Source organism: Festucalex cinctus, chromosome 8 (assembly GCF_051991245.1).
Source record: "Festucalex cinctus isolate MCC-2025b chromosome 8, RoL_Fcin_1.0, whole genome shotgun sequence".
NCBI classification, from domain to species: Eukaryota; Metazoa; Chordata; class Actinopteri; order Syngnathiformes; family Syngnathidae; genus Festucalex; species Festucalex cinctus.
The window spans coordinates 17,234,627-17,253,708 of NC_135418.1; the positions used below are offsets into that span (position 1 = coordinate 17,234,627).

Here is a 19,082-nt window from a genome sequence, read left to right on the forward strand (position 1 = left end):
TATACTTGTCAATTGTATTTTTTAGAGCGGTGCTAAATGGGGGCGAATCTGAGCATGCTCCACTGTAAATATCAAACTTGGAAACAACTTTACTGATGCCCAACCACCGGTAGATGACATCATTGCCCCATTTTATAGGAAATAAACACAGTTTCAGAGTCCATGGGAGAAATGGCTGTATTTTGGCAAACCTAAATTTTTCTGCTGTCAATTATAAAAGAACGGGACGGGACAAAAAGTAGGGAGTCTATTCTGTTATTTGGTAGATTCGGTTTATATATAATTATTGAATGTAATATCACGTGAGTATTGGAAATGTAAACATTTTCTATAGAAACTGGCAGTGAATGAGTTAAGAATCGTGTAATCAAGTAAACTACAATTCTCACACAACTGTTTGACCTTCTTTCTTTCATATGGACATACAGTAATACAAAAATAAATACATCTAAAATTAACTCTGAAAGCTCATGCATGATTTTTATTGACAAAGGCGAAAATGAAATACATTTTCGCTATTATTAGAATTTTAATTAGTGTTAGAAACCTAAGGTGTAATTTCACTTGTTTTTTGTTTTTTTGGTTTTTTTTTAAGCAATGTCATTTTTATTTTATTTTGTAAACGAAAAATGTTTTTTGTTTTTTTTTCTCCTCAATAACAAATTGTTATGATAATGTTATAACCTGGGTCTATACTTTGTTAATGTGTAAGTATTCTGCCGTGGTGCACACTGCATGCCATGAACTGCATATATGTAGCACCGCCCCTGAATGAACTTTCTTGTAGCAACAGGAAGCGACAACCCCCCGAAAAGAGTGCGGACTGCGAGGGAAAAGAAAGGGTGGGTGGAGGTCGAACTCGTATCGATTGATCGTCTTTCCTCGATCGAGATCACTGGGCAGGCTGCACAAGTAGTTCTGGCCGCCTCCGAACCACTTCTACGTGGCACCGCAACGAAAAGCATGTCAGCTTCGTAAAGTTCCAAAGGAAGCGGACCAGGTTCTGGAGAGAGACCAGGGTAAGACCCCGTGAAGCAGAAGAGTATTACAATTATCTTTCTTTTTGTTTGTTTTTATTTGTCCGTGTGGGCGACAGTTTGGCCACTGGACGTATAAGGCGTTAATGTAAAGTCGCACATGTGCAAGCAAGTTTTTACCGATCTTTTTTTGCTTTTGGGGTACGCCACATCAGAGAAGGTGGAATGTGGATGCAAACGCGTGGGTGCTCCTTGATTTTGTTTTTGTCGCTTAATTACTAACTATTTTTAATTAACAAAAGACGAAGCAGCACCACGTGTTGCGCTTCCTCCTACCCACCCCCGTCTAGCTGTCCTAGTTCTCAGCCCTCGCCCACCGGCCTCCTGTGTCCGGATGCCAACACTGTTGCTGAAAAAAATGGATTTTTATGTCAATTTGCATCTTAGAACAGTTCCACGATAAACAGGGGACGAATGAGTGACGTCAGTGTTCAGGTGAATGACCTCAGTGTTGGTAGACATCAGTGTTGTCTCCAGCTGTTTCCCCTGCTGGTGTTATTGAGCAATGAAATGTTACAAGCTGATTTAACCACTTTAGAACAAAATCGCAAGGCAAGATCATGTGATCAGTTTTGAGGCTCATTGTTTGAAATTCAAATCTGTGTCGAGTTTGCTTGTTCTCCCCACGCTTGTCTGAGTCCAGGTACTGTTTCCTCCCTCATTTGCAAAAGCATACAGTAGCGTAGCTGGATGAATGAATAGTTTTGTTTGGGCTCGATATGCAACACAGAAAAGAAAACACAAGCATCCCTTGAACAAAGCAATTACCCGGAAAACATGTTCTTTAAAGGTTAAGTCAACCCCCCAAAATTGGTAATAATAATGTTCTATTCAGTCCCACTAGTCTAAATAAATACTGGTTAATATTGGGTTAGTGAAAAATGAATTAAGCAGCAAAATCCATCATTTTTTTTTAAATCAATATCAGAAGGCAGATTTTTTTATTTTTTTATTTTTTTATTTTTTTACCAAACTTTATTCAACAATCTCAATTCACAATCAAGCATCAGGTACATCAAACAAGTAGGCTACCTTTCAAAACGTATGATATGAACATGAAACAAAACGCTAGGAATATACGTACATTTCAAATAAAATGATAAAAATATGCTATACTCAACACAAGCAGAAATAATTCCGAGTTCGTTAATGAAACCAAAAAAAGATGGCTTCATTCTAATAGATTTACATTTATGTATGTAAAATTTTGCTAAAATGATAAATAAATTAACCAAAAACATATTTATTTTCTTTCAACAAAACCAAAAATAACGTTCTTCCAAACTAAAACAAGAGCTTTAGAAGGTAGCCATTTTGCACTTGCTGTTGAGTGAAAATGACATCACAGTGGCTCAGGTCTGAGGTAACAACCAATCACAGCTCAGTTTCAGAAAACAGGTGACAACAGGTGCTGTCAACAGGTGATCTTCAGTTGACAGCAAGTGGCAAAATGGCCGCCCCCTGAGATGGATTAAAAACTTCTGGATTTTGCTTCATAACTTATACTGTATTCCACAAATGTAATATTAAAAAGAATGTTTAGACTAGTGAGGTCACATATAATATATTATTGTCAAGAAATATTCAAGCTTGACTTCCCCTATAAAGCACCAGCCTTTTTTGCCTATCCTATAAAGTCCCATGAGTCACATAAAATTACAACTAAACAAAAATAAATAACTACTACACACATTATATTCAAAAATTGTATTTAGTATAATTGTAATCCACTGTAGCATGATGCCGTATGAACATTCACACTTTCGCATGCTCATAATACACAAGATTCTCATTTCTAATTTTTCGTTCTTGATCATAAAACGGCCACAAGAAGGTGGCCGAAAATCTTGGCAGTTGATATTTCGACACCCTGGGGGTCCCAGGTATGAAAAACCATCCGTGACATTTACTAATATAAAATGGGTGCTTTGGCTCAGTAAACCTTAGGAAACACTGCAGTAGATAATTACTAGTTTCGTTTCATAAGGAAATGTCAGTTAAACAATAATAAATGATTGAATAAATGACTCAGCTTTCTTGGCATGCAGTAAAATGTGCTGTGGCAGCATGAAGCATCACTTTGCATCACTTATCTCTCTTTTTCACAACAGTGTAATGTACTTTTGTTAATGAGCTGCTGGAAGTGGTCTGGCACCGTAAATAAATATTTTGACCCTTCATTATTTATTACCACATGTAAGCATGTGGTAATTATTTGTTATTGTGCACTTTTGGTTTTAAAGCTGACTAGAATTTAGGCCAAATTGCTCCTGATGAGGCTCGATTGATCCCATTGTTGCAAAATATGAAGGGCTATAAAGCGTTACTCTGGAGTTTAACTTAAACTCTTTAAAGTGTTAAAAAATAATTAACTCAATTTTATTTAATTCCTGTTACGATCTATATCCTGCAGCCAAATTTAGCCACTGGACCATCAAGGACTACAGGTAGTTTTACTTTCAGTTTTACTTGAACATTTCTTGACAATAATATCTTATATGTGACCTCACTAGTCTAAACATGACATTCTGATTCATATTATATTTGTGGAATATGAGTTATGAAGCAAAATCCAGCCGTTTTTATCAATTTCAGGGGGCGGCCATTTTGCCACTTGCTGTCGACTGAAGATGACATCATGCTCAGGCTCAGGCAACGACCAATCACAGCTCACCTGTTTTCTGAAGCTGAAAACGACCAATCACAGCTCACCTGTTTTATGAAGCTGAACTGTGATTGGTTGTTAACCCGAGACCTGAGCAACTGTGATGTCATTTTCGTTCGACAGAAACTAGCAAAATGGCTGTCTTCTGATATTGATTAAAAACGGCTGAATTTTGCTAGTTAACAAATATTCCAGTAACACAATATTAACCAAAATACTGTATTTAGACTAGTGGGGCTGCATAGAGCATATTATTGTCCAAATCTAAATATTCTTTGTTTTTTGATTTTACATTAATTCCAGGATTTTACTCAAGAAATATCTGTTACAAGCATTGTAGAAAAATGCGATTAATTACAGAAAATTGTGCAATTAATTAGTTAACACATTTTTATCGTTTGACATCACTAAAATTCTGAGCTGATGAATGCGAATGACAGCAAAATGACTTTCAATGTCTTATACAGCATTCATGTGTGTTTAACCAGCTTCTGCTCTTATGAAGCAACCTCACAAAACTGAAGTTACATTCCGACTTGCTGTCAAACAACAACCATTTAAGAGTGTTAAAAGATTTTGGAAGTCAGCGAGAGGGAGGCACTACAAAAGGCAGTCGATTCATTGCCTAAAGTGTTTGGCTTTGCAAGTGCTTCTCTTCATTTGTCGCTGCACTTCAATCACTCTCCCCTGCAGAAACAATCCAAGCTGCAGCCCATTTGTCCCCCTCGAACAAGCTCTGGCCCAGCAGGACTTGGAGGCACCATCAAAGTCACACACTCACACACGCACGTCTCGCGACAGCATTAGTTTATCCAAAAAGATTAGGCCTCTCAGGTAATAATTGATCTAGAGAACAGCCCCTTTCCACTGTTGAAAAAGAAAGGCAGAAAAGCCGAAATATTTTACATTCAAATGGTAATTTAGAAAAGTGGTGAATGGCTGTGCTGTCTCGGGAGTCATGAAAGGTCAAGAACTTACCAGGTGGATTACGGCACAAAACTTTTGAATTTTGAATCTTGCAATCAGGTAATGGAAACATATTGTCAAAGGGTTGTCGTTCATTAACCAACATGTCTATTTTAAAATATGAATGCCTTTTAAAAATATGCCTTTGATTTACACTCCTGGAATGTTATCATGAGTCAACAAGCCCACTGATACATTTCACCTTACTTATTCACATTCTACAAGACAATTCACTCCACTTTTGCAGCCTGTGATTTTTCTTGCATGTTGCATGTTGTATTTTGCAGCAGTAAAATACAAAAGTTATGATTATTACAGTATATCTTAATTCTATTTCAGCACACGCTTTTTCTTTTCACTGTGCTGTGACAAAATCTAAACAGAAATACGTCTTCCTAAAGTAAGACAGCTGTTTATTTTCACCAAGGAAGTTATGTTTATGTCAATAAAATGGATCACACGATTAGGATGATCTTTTGTTTTTGGTATGAAACAAGAAATTGTGGAAATGTAAACAATATTAAGACAAATAAAATTCTTTGAAACACTATAATTATTCAGATTACTTTTTTTGACCACACAAAATTTATTAAATTCATTATTTTAAAATAAAAAAAGGTGCAAATATATACATTTAAACAACTCAAAATTAGTATTAATATGTCTTTATTTTTTACGATTATGCCGATTTTTGTAATTGTGGAGTGTAATAATTAAAACTGTAAATGAATTTTAATTAATTGCACATTTGTGTGCAACTTTTTCACCTCAGTTTTTGATGTTTTTGTATTTTATAGCTTTTTATTGATTAGCGGCGATTGTTCCAAGAAAGCTTCAGTAATATTTAGTAAAGAAAAATATGTATATTTATTATATCATTAAAAATAGGATAGCTACATTTAGATAAAGCTAGGACTTCTATTTAATTAAAAATCATCCAGCCGTCAATCCATTTTAGTCCTAATATTTTGTTTTTGGCTTCTCACAATCTTAAAAAAACATCATAATTGAAGAAAAATGATTAACAGCAGGTGTGTGTTTGCAAGTTCCTACATTGTGAAAGTACCTTGACTGACAAGTATGTTATTTTGCCTTCCTTGAGCAAACTTTAAGCTGTTTAATGAGACCCCAGTTGGAGTTTGCAGTAAAACTAAACACACACAAAAATAATTACATGTTGTGTATTTAAAAACAAGGCATACTTAGTTTTCTCAACATCGGCAGTGTTTATGCTAGCATTCAATGACAAATCCTATTGACATGCTAACAGAAAATTAGCATCAAGTTCAAGGTGTGATTTTCCTTCAAATAACGAACATGCGCACACAATTGCTGTAGTAACACACACAGACAAGGAATATACACGTTGGCATTAGGGGTGTGGAAAATAATCGATATTAATGGATGCATCGATGCGCACGTGCACGACGCGAGTGCATCGGCTCATTCACTGGGTACCGATGTAAATGACGTGTGAAATCGAGATCCATCTTGATGCGTTGGCGGGTATCGGTAAAATCCGATGCAAGTGCCGTTTTATTCATGGTAAACTGCATTCCATTTGCTGTTCCCCAAAATCCCAGGGCGCATTGAATGCACCATACGGAAGCCGTGAGGCACACACAGTACACTAGGAAGTAAAACATGGACGTTGGCGCGAGCAGCAGTGAGACAGATTACATATGCAATGCACCCGCAACGTTTAAATCATATGTTTGGAAACACTACGGATTCGCAAAGAAAGACGGAAAGCTTGACAAAACGTTCGTCATTTGCAAAGAATGCCGCGTGAAGAAGCCGTACAACGGCAGCACGACAAACATGCAGACCCACTTAAAAAGGATACACCACATCGCGGACAGTACGAACAAGTGTACAACAGCCGCCTCCGCGTCTAGTTCCTCGTCGGACACCGGAGACGGACTAAGCAAATCAGGTCAGGAGGATAAGAAAAGTTTTACTTCTTATTTTGGGGGTCCTCTCGCAGGAAACTCTGACCGTGCAATGGCTATAACTAAGGCCATTGCTTACTTCATATGTAAAGACATGCAGCCTTATAGCGTAGTGGAAAATGAGGGCTTCAGACAGCTCGTGCACGTTTTGGAACCCAGGTATAAAATACCAGACAGGTCTGTCTTCACTGACAAACATATTTCCGACCTGTACAACAAAGTGAGAAGTGAGATAGTTGTGTCGCTGAACAGTGCACAAAGAGTCGCACTTACAGTGGATGGGTGGACGTCTTGCGCCACTGACTCATATATAACAGTGACGGCACACCACATTGACATGGAGTGGGAAATGCAAAACTTCGTTCTCCAGACCAGAGCTTTCCGTGAGTCCCACACCGGAGCAAATCTTGCAGAGTTACTGCGCGACGTTAGCCGCGAGTGGAAGATTGGTGACAAGAAGCCAGCGTTAGTCACGGATAATGCAACAAACATGATCCTGGCTGGGTCTGCTGCAGAAATGAAGCCGCATGTGCGGTGCATAGCACACACACTGAATTTGTCCTCGCAAAAAACATTTAAAGTAGACCAGGTGAAACCTATCCTGGTGAAAATAAGGAGAATCGTAACATTTTTTCACAAAAGTACGAAAGCTTCTGATGCTCTCCGTGATCAGCAGCACAGCTTGGGTCTGGCACACCACAAGCTAATCCATGATGTTTCCACAAGGTGGAATAGTTCCCTTGAGATGTTGGAGCGTTTTTGGGAACAGAAGGATGCCGTGGCAGCAGTATTAAGGAAAATCAAGCCAAGGGGAGAACCACTGCCTGCCCTCTCAGATAATGAAATAAAAGTTATCCCAGAAATTGTGAAACTGATGTCCCCCCTGAAATTGGCAACCAAGCTCCTCAGTGAGGAAAAGACCCCCACTCTCTCCATCGTTTCCCCACTACTGGCTAAACTACGGTCAGAATTTGGAGAAAACCACAGCGATCTAGCAGTCATTGGCAAAATGAAAGAAAATTTCAGACAGGACTTTGAGTCCCGTTACAACTACATCCAAGATTTCCTCAACAATGCTTCAGCACTTGACCCCCGCTTCAAAGACCTCCACTTCATGGATGCTGACAACACTGTAAAGGATGTGATATTCCTGAGGATAGCAGACCAAGTGGAGGATATGGTAAGAAATAAAATATTAGCAGCATTTAGTTTTACTCTTATTATTTTCCATTTCACTTAAAGATTTTCTGTTTTAGTTATAGTAATGTTACTGTATATGTTTTTATTTATTTCACATGGAAAATAAATCACTTGTGCTAGTTCAACACTTGTCCAAGTTGGCTTTTATAGATGATGATGATGATGATGATGAGCTCTGCTCTGCTGATTGTCAGGCAAGGGCTGATGGTATGCTGGATGACGAGAGCCAGGCAGCTCAAGCAGAAGGAGATGGGAGAGGCCACAGGGAGGAGGAGGACGACAATGAGGTGGAGGAGATGGAGGAAGATGAGAGAGGTTTGTTGTGGGACTTGGTTTTGTTATCTATAATAGTGCATTGATTTGAAAATAGTTGTGATGATGATATTGTAATGCAGTCATATAATTTAACTAATAACTAATTTAATATGCTGATATTATTGTAAACAAAAGCAAAGGTTCACGCAGTTGGCTGTGACTTTTTTTGGAGCAGTACAGAGTTATGAGACTGTGCTATTGTTTGTGATTTCTGTTAATGTATCAGCACCAAGAGGGGGATGTGCATTATACTGTCTGTTTTTTGTTATGTCTGTGATATTATTGTAGACTTATTGCTGTGACTCATGACTCTTTTGTCCTGTCTTGCTTTGCCTTGTCTACCCTAGATGAAGAGCTAGAGCCTCCCAAGAAAAGGTCAGCCATGGACCAGCTGCTTGGAGGTTTCCTGGCTCCAGTGAGAAGACCACAGCAGACCATAAGGGAGAGAGCTAAGGAGGAAATAACAAAATACCGGGGGAGGGATGGGTTAGATGTCAATGGTGACGTGTTGCAGTGGTGGAAAGAACAAGTGGATCTTCCACTGCTTTCAAAATTGGCCAGGAGCTATTTGTCCATCCCTGCAACAAGTGTCCCTTCTGAAAGAGTGTTCAGCACAGCAGGTGACATTATAACAGCAGAGCGCAGTCGGCTTCTTCCTGAACATGTAGACCAACTAATCTTCCTGAAAAAAAATCTGAAGCAGCACCATATGAAATGCATCACAAAGTGAGGTGTTGACAGTGTGTGGTATTTGCAGAAATATCTGTTTTCATGTTCTTTTCTTTTTTTTTTTTTAAATGATAATTCTTACGGAAATTTCATAATGAGACACTCAATGAGAATAGTGTGTTTAGTGTTTATACTACAACAACACACAGCAGCTTTGAGCCTGTAACTGTCATGTTGTTTAAATTGCATTTTACTTTCTGTCTTAGGGAGATGGACATTTTATATGAGACACTCAGTGAGAGTAGTCTGTTTGTGTTTACACTACAGTGAATTTCAGATGCCAACTTGTTTACATTTTCTTTGCACAAAACCCAATTGTGAAAGGGTATAAGTTTTGCACTTTCTGCTCATCAATACTGTATTACCCTACCTCCCAGTGAGTTCATATAAGCAGTATGTTTTTCAGATACTAATATGAACAAACATTGATTGCACTATTGAAGGTGTCACTTTAAGTTACTCAATGAGTGTTTTTAAGATGGCAAAAGAGCACTTTTGTTGAATTTACTGCAAAGTACCTCTGAGGAATAAAGCAAAATAATTTTTGTAGTACAATACTGAATTCCATTTTTTTTAAATTCTATTTTTCACTTTGGTTATTTGCATCATGTTAAATCGCATCGTATCGCAACAAATTACATCATATCGTATCGGATCGCATTGATTTGAACTAAATGATTAGCGCATCGTATCGCGTCATGAAGAGGGTGAATCGCATCGCATCGCATTGCCAGACAATTCCATCTATCGTTAAAGTATCGTATCGCTGGCAGTGCATCGAGATGCATATCGAATCGTCCTCAGTGCTGAGATTCACACCCCTAGTTGGCATATGTTCGTTCTCATCGGTGAAAAAAATGTTAGAAAGTTCAATCCAACTTTCTTCTTCTACTTAAGTGTGTATGCCATGCATGCATGGTGCCACACTGCCCCTCAGAGGCTAAGGCGCACACAGCAGGAGCAGCCAGTATTTTTTTTAGATTTTATATTTTGTTACTAATTTATTTTCTGATTGTTCATTCAAATTGTACATAAAGTTAAGCAAATACGATGTTTTAAATTCAAGGAATAATTCTGTTTGGTAATCATTATTTCCATATCAAACACCAATCATTGTGATCTTTATTTTTTCCATAATAATCAAGCCTGCGATTGGCTGTCAGGGTGTACCCCGCCTACTGCCCAAAGCCAGTTGAGATAGGCTCCAGCACCCCCCGCGACCCTTGTGAGGAATAAGCGGTCAATAAAATGGATGGATGGAATAATCGAGCCTGAGATAAAGCTTCATCCAGAGCTAGAATACCTTAATGATCCAAGGGAACCAGATCTAAAAATGGACATTCGCAAATGTTTAAGCCTCAGCTCTGTGCTCGCTGGTTGTTCTTGTATTGTTATAAGATAATGTAATGTGATCTCTTATTTCTCTTTCAGTGTGAAACCGGTCATGGCCCACGGCGCCAGCATCCAGTATGAGCGAGTGGCGGAGATAGGCGGCGGAGCTTACGGGACCGTGTATAAGGCCCGTGATATGGAGAGTGGTAGGTTTGTGGCTCTAAAAAGCGTGCGGGTCCAGGCAGACCATAATGGCCTCCCCGTTTCCATGGTCAGAGAGGTGGCTCTGTTAAAGCGACTGGAGCAGTTTGGCCACCCCAATGTGGTCAGGTAAGATATTGCGTGCGGGTTCTTTTGAACACACCCTCAAACATCATCACTGTTCTCCTGACCATTCCAGGCTTATGGACGTGTGCGCCACCCAGAGGTCGGAGCAGGAGACTAAAGTCACTTTAGTCTTTGAACATGTGGAGCAAGATCTCAAGACGTACTTGGAGAAAGCGCCAGCTCCGGGGTTGGCCCCTGAACGCATCAAAGTAAGCAGTGTTCATGAAACCAAAATATTTAGATCATCTTTTGTTGTATTTAAACTCATCTATTTTGAGTGCGAGCTATGTAGTTGGACAGATAAGCTGTTTATTGATGCCACAGTTGACGTATAGTAAAGTAAAAAAAAAAAAAAAAAGTAAAACTAACACAAAATAAACAAAAATATTTGTTGGATGTTCGTACCAATATGGTATGGTCTTATGCTGCATTTGAGGATGGTCGGAAGTCGGACTTTTCCGAGTTCAAACCGGGAAGTGTGTACGGGAACTCAGAAATTCCACTTGCTAAATCAGAAAAAAAGGAGGACCCCGAGTTCATAGTGACGACACTTTACAATGGCTTCCCCTTTGGAAATACAGACCGTGATTAAAAAAAACAACAACAAAAAACGCTAAATGCCGCTATCTCCTTGCATGAAATTATACGGTGAGCTCTTGAACTGTATGGAATGCTTATGAAATAAGATAAAAACAATAAATGAAGCAAAATTACGAGAAGATGAATTTGCTGGAGGTCAAAAATGAGTTTTAATAACCAAAATAAAAAACAATTTACCACTATCCGCCATTTTGGTTGTTTACTTTCGCCTCAAACGCTTTCAGGTCGGAACTAGGAAAAAACAACTCAGATATATCCAACTTCCGACCATCCTTGAATGCAGCATTACAAACGTCTGCTAGCCTAATGCTAACACATAAAGCTAAATTCTACAAACAGGCTTACGACTTAACACCGATGTTGTATAAAGCTTATAATAACAAATATTCAAACGCAAATGGCGCAACAACATACAGAGAAATATGAAATATCAAAATATATTCTTATTGTCTGTGAAGACTATATGCAAGTTATATATTACAGCCGGTATTCCGCCATGTTCTTTGTCTCTTTTCATCAAATCTACTTGAGTTATATGCCCACAAGAACCCCCACGGACAAGTGGAATTCGGTTATTCCGATTTGTTATGTTTGTCTGACGTTTCATGTTCAGGGAAAGTTTGATTTTTATGTGTGTTTCTTATGCCATGTTCAATCAAATGTTTTTGAACAGTGACTAAAATAAAACGTATTTTTAGAATACTCTGCATTATTGTAACTTAATCGTTTTGACAATTTTAGTTTCTGTAGGTACCCCTACAACTTTGTAGTTTCTGATTACATGGATCTGCTTGTTTTTGTGCAGGACTTGATGAAACAACTGCTGTGCGGTCTGGCATTCCTGCACTCAAACCGTGTGATGCACAGAGACCTGAAACCAGAGAATATTTTGGTAACCAGCCAGGGTCAGGTGAAGCTGGCTGACTTTGGACTGGCGCGCATGTTCAGCTGCCACATGGCCCTCACTCCCGTGGTAGGAACCAGCTGAATTATGTATTTATTACAGTTACACAATGGAATGGGCCGATTACCGGTTGGACAGTTTACCGCGGTTTTAAAAAGTCAATAACTGCTAATACGGTTTGTCACCGGTAAGGTTGAGAGGACGTCTAAGCAGAGCAATATGACTGGCTGCTTCCTGAGTCAAGTAAACAAGCTGCCTTTTTGAAGTTAATTGCTTCCAATTAACTTTTTTTTCTCGCCTCATTCTTGGGTAGCAGAGAGGGGAGGGTGAGCAGTTACGCAGGGAGGAGGAGGAGGAGGAGGAGGAGGGAGCAAGAAGAAAGAGATATTGCAAACAGAATGACTTTTTTTAATCTGTTGATTAATTTACATTGTCCTTAAAAATAATTAACTCATTTGATGTGTGTATGGGTGTATTATTTGATGTTCATTTGATGTTCTAAGTGTCCCAAAGATGTATTTATTTTGTTTGTTTTTTTTGTGTGTTTTTTTTGCCCCAATGACAACATGAGTAGCCAAAGGGGGTCTGTTCTAAAATAGTTCACCAGTAATGGGACACTGTGACTTACTAAGAACAGTGAAAACAGAAGAAGAATGTTACCATTTATTTATTTATTTATTTATTTATTTATTTATTTATTCATTTATTTAAACTTAACATGGTTCTTCTGTACCAAATATTCTATATTTTATTTAAAAATCAAATAGATTGGTAAAAAAATAAATAAATGCCATTTTCATGAATCCGAATGTTTTTTTTTTTTTTTTTTTAAAGAAAGGTCATTTCAGAGCTACAATTTTAAAACCATGATATTTTTGCCCACAGTTATTATACCGTCAGAATCGGCCCATGACTAGTTGCACATTAGTTGCAATTTCCATTTTTACAAAATATATATATATTTTTGCTACTTGTTGCCGCATGCGTCTTTCTCTAAGGTGGTGACACTGTGGTATCGGCCTCCCGAGGTTTTGCTGCAGTCGAGCTACGCTACACCTGTGGACATCTGGAGCTCCGGCTGCATCTTTGCGGAAATGTTCAAACGCAAGTGAGTCAGCAGAAATGCTAATCGGAATAAAAGTGGTTGTGACATCATTATAATTCAAGGCTCTGCATTGGGAGAAGTCCAATTTGATATTTGATGCTGACTGTATGGAGAAAGTGGCGCTTTAAAAGTTTGTTTGGAATCATTCACCATTCACAGTTGCACTGCTTGTTTCAGTTGTTTTGCATCTCTCATGAAGCAGAATAAGGTTATTAAAATTTTAGGAACATCTTATTTTGTTGGTGTACTACACTGTATGTCAGTGTCATTAAAAATTGAACTGGATGTTACACTCATATTTTAAAAGCCCAAGAAGAAATGATCATTCTCATCCTTAAACTGTTGTTTTTGTTAGACCCTTATTCAATGGAGAATCTGAAGTGGACCAACTCGGGAAAATCTTTGAGTGAGTCACGCATTCATGCAGAGTTACCTCAGCGCGTGATGCACCGGACGATGATTCCTACTTCACTGAAATCGAATGTGTCATTGCAGAGTGATTGGTGTGCCACCAGAGGAGGAGTGGCCAACTGGTGCCACACTTTCAAGAAAACACTTCCCCGCTTTCTCGGCTCGCCCAATAACTGACTTTGTTCCAGAGATAAATGAGCTGGGGGCGCAACTGCTGCTGGTAAGATGTCAGTGAGCTGGAAGTGAAGTGACAGCCTTTCAGTATGTGAGCAGAAAAAGCAAACAAAGACTTCCTGCTGACTGAGGAAATCTAAAAAAAAGAAAAGAAAAAAAAACGCCAGGATTGCACCATGTTGGGATAGAAGTGTTATCTTTAGAATTTAACAAAAGAATTTCCAAAGAGGCTGTTGAAAGTTGACAGTCGACATTATGACCTCATGAACAATATAATCATTCGTGAGCAGATCTGTCTTAAAACTTTTGCCTTTACAGAAGTTTGAGATCATACTGAGGCCTTTTTTTTTTAAATGTTTTAATACTCATTAAACTAAAGTTTATCTTTCTGATTTGATGTTTTTCTAATTTGGTAATTATTTTAGCCAAGCCAACATTTTTTGTGTGTGTGTGTGTGTGTGTGTGTGTGTTTTTTTTGTTTTTTTTTAAGTGGCCAGTATTTATCTCACTTTCTAGAGGTTGGGTGCTTGAAATGATAAAATTCTTGATTTTTTTTTTTAATTACCGGTAGTTTTCCTATAATTAAAATGACAAAACAAACAGGAACAATTAATAACCCTACCCACTGGGAAATACTTGAATCTTAATGGCTTTATTTGTCCCTTAAGCATATTTTTGACGCTGATTTAAAAAAAATATTAGCATTTTTCCCCCCTAGCATATCAGGTTTTTAAGATGTTTTCTTTATTTTGTTTTTGTTTGACCTCTAAAAGTTTGTGCAATGCAGATTTTAGCACGTTTCAAAACAATTAATTCATGAATACTAATAAATAATATTATTATTATTATTATTATTATTATTATTATTATTACAACCTGATGTGATCGAGAAAAAACAGGTCAGATTCCAAATCAGTGCAAAAAAAAAAAAATTGAGAAAAGTTTACATGCATCTCCAATTAAAAAAAATATTTATATACCGGTGTATGTATATTAAAAATTTGATGACAAGTGTTATCTGACGTCTTAAGTTACTGGTTGCATAACAGCTTGTATATGTCCCACCTTGTTGAAATGTTGTGAATAATATTTATCACCAAAGATTTTTGAATATTCATCTTCATCAAAGTGTGAATTTGAGGAAAATCTCCTATTTCTAGACTTTTATTGGACTATTATTAGTGAATCATATCACCACTTTTACTGTAATTTATTTTTTCTTTTTACAGTAATTTATTCTACACTGCTGCTGTTATTTCTTTTCAAAGCATAGAGCCACTAAAATAAAATAAAATATTTTGTCACAGCTCTGTGATACTGGCAAAGCTTTAATAAATCTATCTATTTTTTTTTTGTCCTTGAAAACTTGTGTGTGGGTATATGTAATGTAGTAAAAGTTATCCAAAACAACCGTGATCGGAGAACTTGACCCTGATTATTCTTTTTACCGAGAACTTCTCCGAATCCCTTTTGGTTGCCTGGCAACTGGCTTCATCCAGGATGAGAGCAAAAACATCCTGTAAGATGGCAGCTATCAATGTTTGTAAAGCAGATTGTAAATCATGCGTTTTCAACCTGATGGTCAGCTTATTTAAGGCTCACCTTTCTCACATCTTGCATAAACAAGCGTCGCTTTTCAATTGGACTTTTCTAATATCCCGCTCTTCTTTCTTCCAGGAAATGTTAACCTTTGACCCCTGCAATCGAATATCCGCCCTGAACGCACTAGATCATCCGTATTTTCGCAATGAGGAGATATTGACTGAGACAAAAAGCTGAACTGCTGCAATAAAACAAAGCAACAAAAGAGGTAACAGCCCAACTTTGACCACAAGATTTCACACTCAAAAGAGTCCCTCCTGTGCCCTGGGATCTTGTTTTTAATTACTCCAGTATGGAAAACAATTGAAAAAAAGGATACACATCGAAGAGGAGCGAACTAATGGATCACTGCCATGCTTTTCTGAAATGTAAATGTCACACTTATTGATGTCAACATATCATGACTTAATTGTTTGTGCTCTGCCTGTCCCTCAGCATTACGTTACAGGCTCCACCAAAGTGACAGAATTGACGTCTCGGTTGTGAGCAAGTCTTTAGTCAATTGAGAATACACACCGTAACATCAATCACCCTCAGAGTCGTTTTAGAAAAATGCTTGACATTATTGGATGACTGAAGAGGTGGATTTTATTTAGATTCCAGTGTTATTGTTTTGTTTTTTTGTTTTTTATGTGAAAACCGTATGAAATTAGCCTGCACTGCAACCACAAAAAAAATAAAAACACATTTTAATCAAAACAACTCAATGACTGAAAGGTTCATTCATTTGTGTTATTGTTAAATTCTGTCCGAACTTCTGCTTCTTCTTTTGTCTTTAATGCTCATTATATGAAAGAATGACCAGAAAGAGGACTACGAGTCAATTGTCTAACAGGTTTAAAAAACCAAGATGGATGAATACCAGAAAGAATGAGGCTGGTTGACGTCTAATTTGTTCTCATTCCAAAACAATTATAATAGAAGTGATCTGTTTCAGTGTCAAACTGTCACATCATAAGCACTTAATTGTTCAGGAACTGTTTTACAGTGAATTTGACAGTGCCAGTGTTCAGTGTTTACAATTTGTTTGACCAATATTAAATATCAAACATTTTAGAAATCTTTCAAACTATGACTTTAATTTTAGTTAGTTGTAGACCTTTTACCATTTTGAATAAGAATTAGGAATTGCAAACTGACTTAATTGTTTTTCTACCCTAATTTATACTGCTATTTAGCTAATTGGGCTTTTTGAGGAGTCTGAAATTAATTACACATAATATTCTTGACAGAGGGCTTAAAAAAAAAATAATTTAAACATGTTATAAATGTATCGTAACCCAAAAATATGCTGCAAGAAGAGTCCAGGTCCGGTGAGGAGGCATGTGAGAATTTATGTGAGTGTCTGAATGAGAGCTGTGGCTTACACATTTATGCAAATTAGTCATCAGTAAATGTGAAAAATCCTGCATAATTATATTTTTGTCACTATGTGAAGACTTTTGCATTATTTTGATTATATTTAGTTTTGTTTCATGTCATGTCACGTTGGTCCATCGTTTTCAGTTATTAGTGCAGTCAAAGTTAAAGCGTTAATTCATTGATTAATCACAAATTGATGCAGAATCGTTTTAATTGTTTGACAGTTTTATTTACAGTGTGTTTTTTTTATTACTTTGTGATTTTTATATATTTTAATTAATTATTTTCAACAATTTTGCTCCACTACTTTTGATTTTTTTTTTTTTTTTTTTTTATATAATAAATCCTTTACCCTGCTTTCCTGCTTTAAAATGGGCTGAACCTGTTAAATTTTTAGAGGCAACTTTCTGCCTTTGTCGATTTCGAGAAAGCCTAAGACGGGAGAGGAACTGTGTACTGCATGAGGAAGTCTGGAATGGGAGAGAATAGTACATCAGGGATCAGCTCTAAGCCCCTTCCTCTTTGCATTTGTGATGGATAGGCTGACAGATGGAGTTAGACTGTGTCTACAGATGACTGAAAGCAGGTGGAAGGACATTTAGAAAGGTGGAGGCGTGCACTGGAAAGGAGATGAAGATTAGCAGAAGAAAGCGTGAATGAGAGGGGTGGAGGAGGAAGAGTGAAACTACAGGGAGGAGAGATAGCGAGGGTGGAGGACTTTGAAATACTTGGGGTCAATAGTCCAGAGCAACGGTGAGTGTTTTTAAGATGAAGAAAGTTTCTGGAGATATTTTAGTTTATCACTATTTCTTGAGTTAATTAGCAACATTTTTCAAAAAACAACTCTTTATTTACTTGTTAAAAATCAAATATGCATTTATGTTTTTCTTCTCCGCTCAACTTTGTAAACCTTTCACAAAAAAAGTCAATCCAAAAATTTATGTTGCAATGATATGTTGTTAAGCAGCAAAATATACAGATTTTTATCACTGATCTGTATCTATTACAGGATAGCCGATAGCCCATAACGTCCGTGCAAGCATTGAAGCCACGGGGCGGCCATCTTACTCCTCGCATCTCACGAGCAGACTACTGTATAAACTGTACGTATACGTACAAATTAGACATATACAGTTCGTAGGCTCTTATTTTATTATTTTTATTATTATTTATTATTTTATTATCTGTTCTCATTGCTGCTGGACGTGTAAATTTCCCAGAGGGAGCCATCCTAAAAGGATCAATAAAGTCAAGTCTAAGTCTAAGTATAGGGCCAGGGAGTAGACTGCATATCTGAAGTCCTCTTTTTTTTTTTTTATCTTTAACAATTTTAAAACATCATAAATTATGCTGTTTCTACTAAGTACTGTCTCAAAGGTTCGCCAATTTAGATGCTGTAAATGTATAGGATTGTATGCCGAGAAACATTTCATGGGAGGAGTAATATGACGGCCTCGCGGCTACAAAAGTCTTGGCCTAACGGCTATCCAGTAATATATACAGATCAGTGATTCTTATCCATCACAGAGGGCGGCCATTTTGCCACTTACTGTCGACTGAAAATGACATCAGAGTCGCTCAGGAACAACAAATCATGGCTCAGATTGAGAAAACAGGTGAGCCGTGATTGGTCGGTCGTTGCCTGAGCCCTGAGCAACTCTGATGTCATTTTCAAAATGCCTCCAAGATGGATAAAAATGGGTGGATATTGGCGAAGTAGAGGTGTTCGATTTAGTGTCAATTAAAATTAGAACTGTTTGGCCTTGTTGGAATATTAGTAGAGGTGTCACTGTTGGGAAGTTTGGAGTTTGAAACGCTGCTCTGTACTTCCTGTGTGGTGTTCTCAAATGTCCTGTGTACTTGGCTTCTCCCCCACATTCCAAAAACATGCAAATTGTTTCACTGAAGACTCAAAACAGTCTATAGGTGTGAATGTAAGTGTAATGGAGACTTGTTTATCTACGTATACGTTACTTCATACCCTGACATTGGTGTCGGCCAGTCCAGGGTGTAGCCTGCCACTCACCCAAAGTCAGCTGGGATAAGCTCCAGCTCACAAGCAACCCTAATGAGAACAAGTACTATAGAAAATGGATGGCACGGCTGGCCTTGGCAGAGTCTTTTCGTCATAGTGTAATGACATTTCGCCTCCCAAGATGTCGATGTTAATTCTCCCTTCACTCCCCCTTTTTCTTCTAAATCTTCCAGTTTTTAATTTGATGTCAAATGAGCACAGATATGCTAATTGTTCTCATCCTGTTCATCTTCTCTTTTGTATGCGAGCGGCCAGGCAGTGAGAGCAGGCGCTGCCCATGAATTGCTTTGGAAAGGACAGAGAGAGAGAGACAGAGAGAGAGAGAGAGAGAGAGCGCACCAGGGCAGATGCACTGGCAAGAGAATT

The 19,082-nt window shown here is 37.8% G+C and overlaps 2 protein-coding genes across 3 annotated transcripts; both read left to right on the plus strand.

Annotated features, from left to right (window-relative positions):
- Positions 1 to 799: 799 nt before the first annotated feature.
- On the plus strand, positions 800 to 19,079 carry cdk4 (cyclin dependent kinase 4). 2 transcript variants are annotated; one of them, XM_077529111.1, is made up of 9 exons: positions 800 to 1,019; positions 10,296 to 10,526; positions 10,597 to 10,732; positions 11,929 to 12,096; positions 13,026 to 13,135; positions 13,488 to 13,538; positions 13,628 to 13,763; positions 15,395 to 15,527; positions 17,691 to 19,079. In XM_077529111.1, exons 2-8 carry the CDS (start codon positions 10,309 to 10,311, stop codon positions 15,494 to 15,496), a joined length of 921 nt encoding a protein of 306 aa, XP_077385237.1. In that variant the 5' UTR covers positions 800 to 1,019; positions 10,296 to 10,308; the 3' UTR covers positions 15,497 to 15,527; positions 17,691 to 19,079. The 2 variants fall into 2 exon arrangements, with proteins under 2 accessions (XP_077385237.1, XP_077385236.1); XM_077529110.1 differs by lacking the exon at positions 17,691 to 19,079 and having other exon boundaries at positions 15,395 to 16,021.
- On the plus strand, positions 6,065 to 9,682 carry LOC144024405 (E3 SUMO-protein ligase ZBED1-like). Its single transcript, XM_077530655.1, has 3 exons — positions 6,065 to 7,800; positions 8,015 to 8,135; positions 8,483 to 9,682. The coding sequence occupies exons 1-3, from the start codon at positions 6,313 to 6,315 to the stop codon at positions 8,863 to 8,865; spliced, it is 1,992 nt and encodes a 663-aa protein (XP_077386781.1). The 5' UTR covers positions 6,065 to 6,312; the 3' UTR covers positions 8,866 to 9,682.
- Positions 19,080 to 19,082: the final 3 nt, after the last annotated feature.

What these genes read in the sequence shown, in the direction of transcription:
- LOC144024405 (XM_077530655.1), top strand. Translation starts at nt 6,313, where the DNA reads ATGGACGTTGGCGCGAGCAGCAGTGAGACAGATTACATATGCAATGCA. An exon ending in CAGACCAAGTGGAGGATATG is followed by an intron (nt 7,801 to 8,014) that starts GTAAGAAATAAA and finishes GCTGATTGTCAG; the next exon opens with GCAAGGGCTGATGGTATGCT. An exon ending in GATGGAGGAAGATGAGAGAG is followed by an intron (nt 8,136 to 8,482) that starts GTTTGTTGTGGG and finishes TGTCTACCCTAG; the next exon opens with ATGAAGAGCTAGAGCCTCCC.
- cdk4 (XM_077529111.1), top strand. Translation starts at nt 10,309, where the DNA reads ATGGCCCACGGCGCCAGCATCCAGTATGAGCGAGTGGCGGAGATAGGC. An exon ending in GGCCACCCCAATGTGGTCAG is followed by an intron (nt 10,527 to 10,596) that starts GTAAGATATTGC and finishes TGACCATTCCAG; the next exon opens with GCTTATGGACGTGTGCGCCA. An exon ending in TGGGGGCGCAACTGCTGCTG is followed by an intron (nt 13,764 to 15,394) that starts GTAAGATGTCAG and finishes TCTTTCTTCCAG; the next exon opens with GAAATGTTAACCTTTGACCC.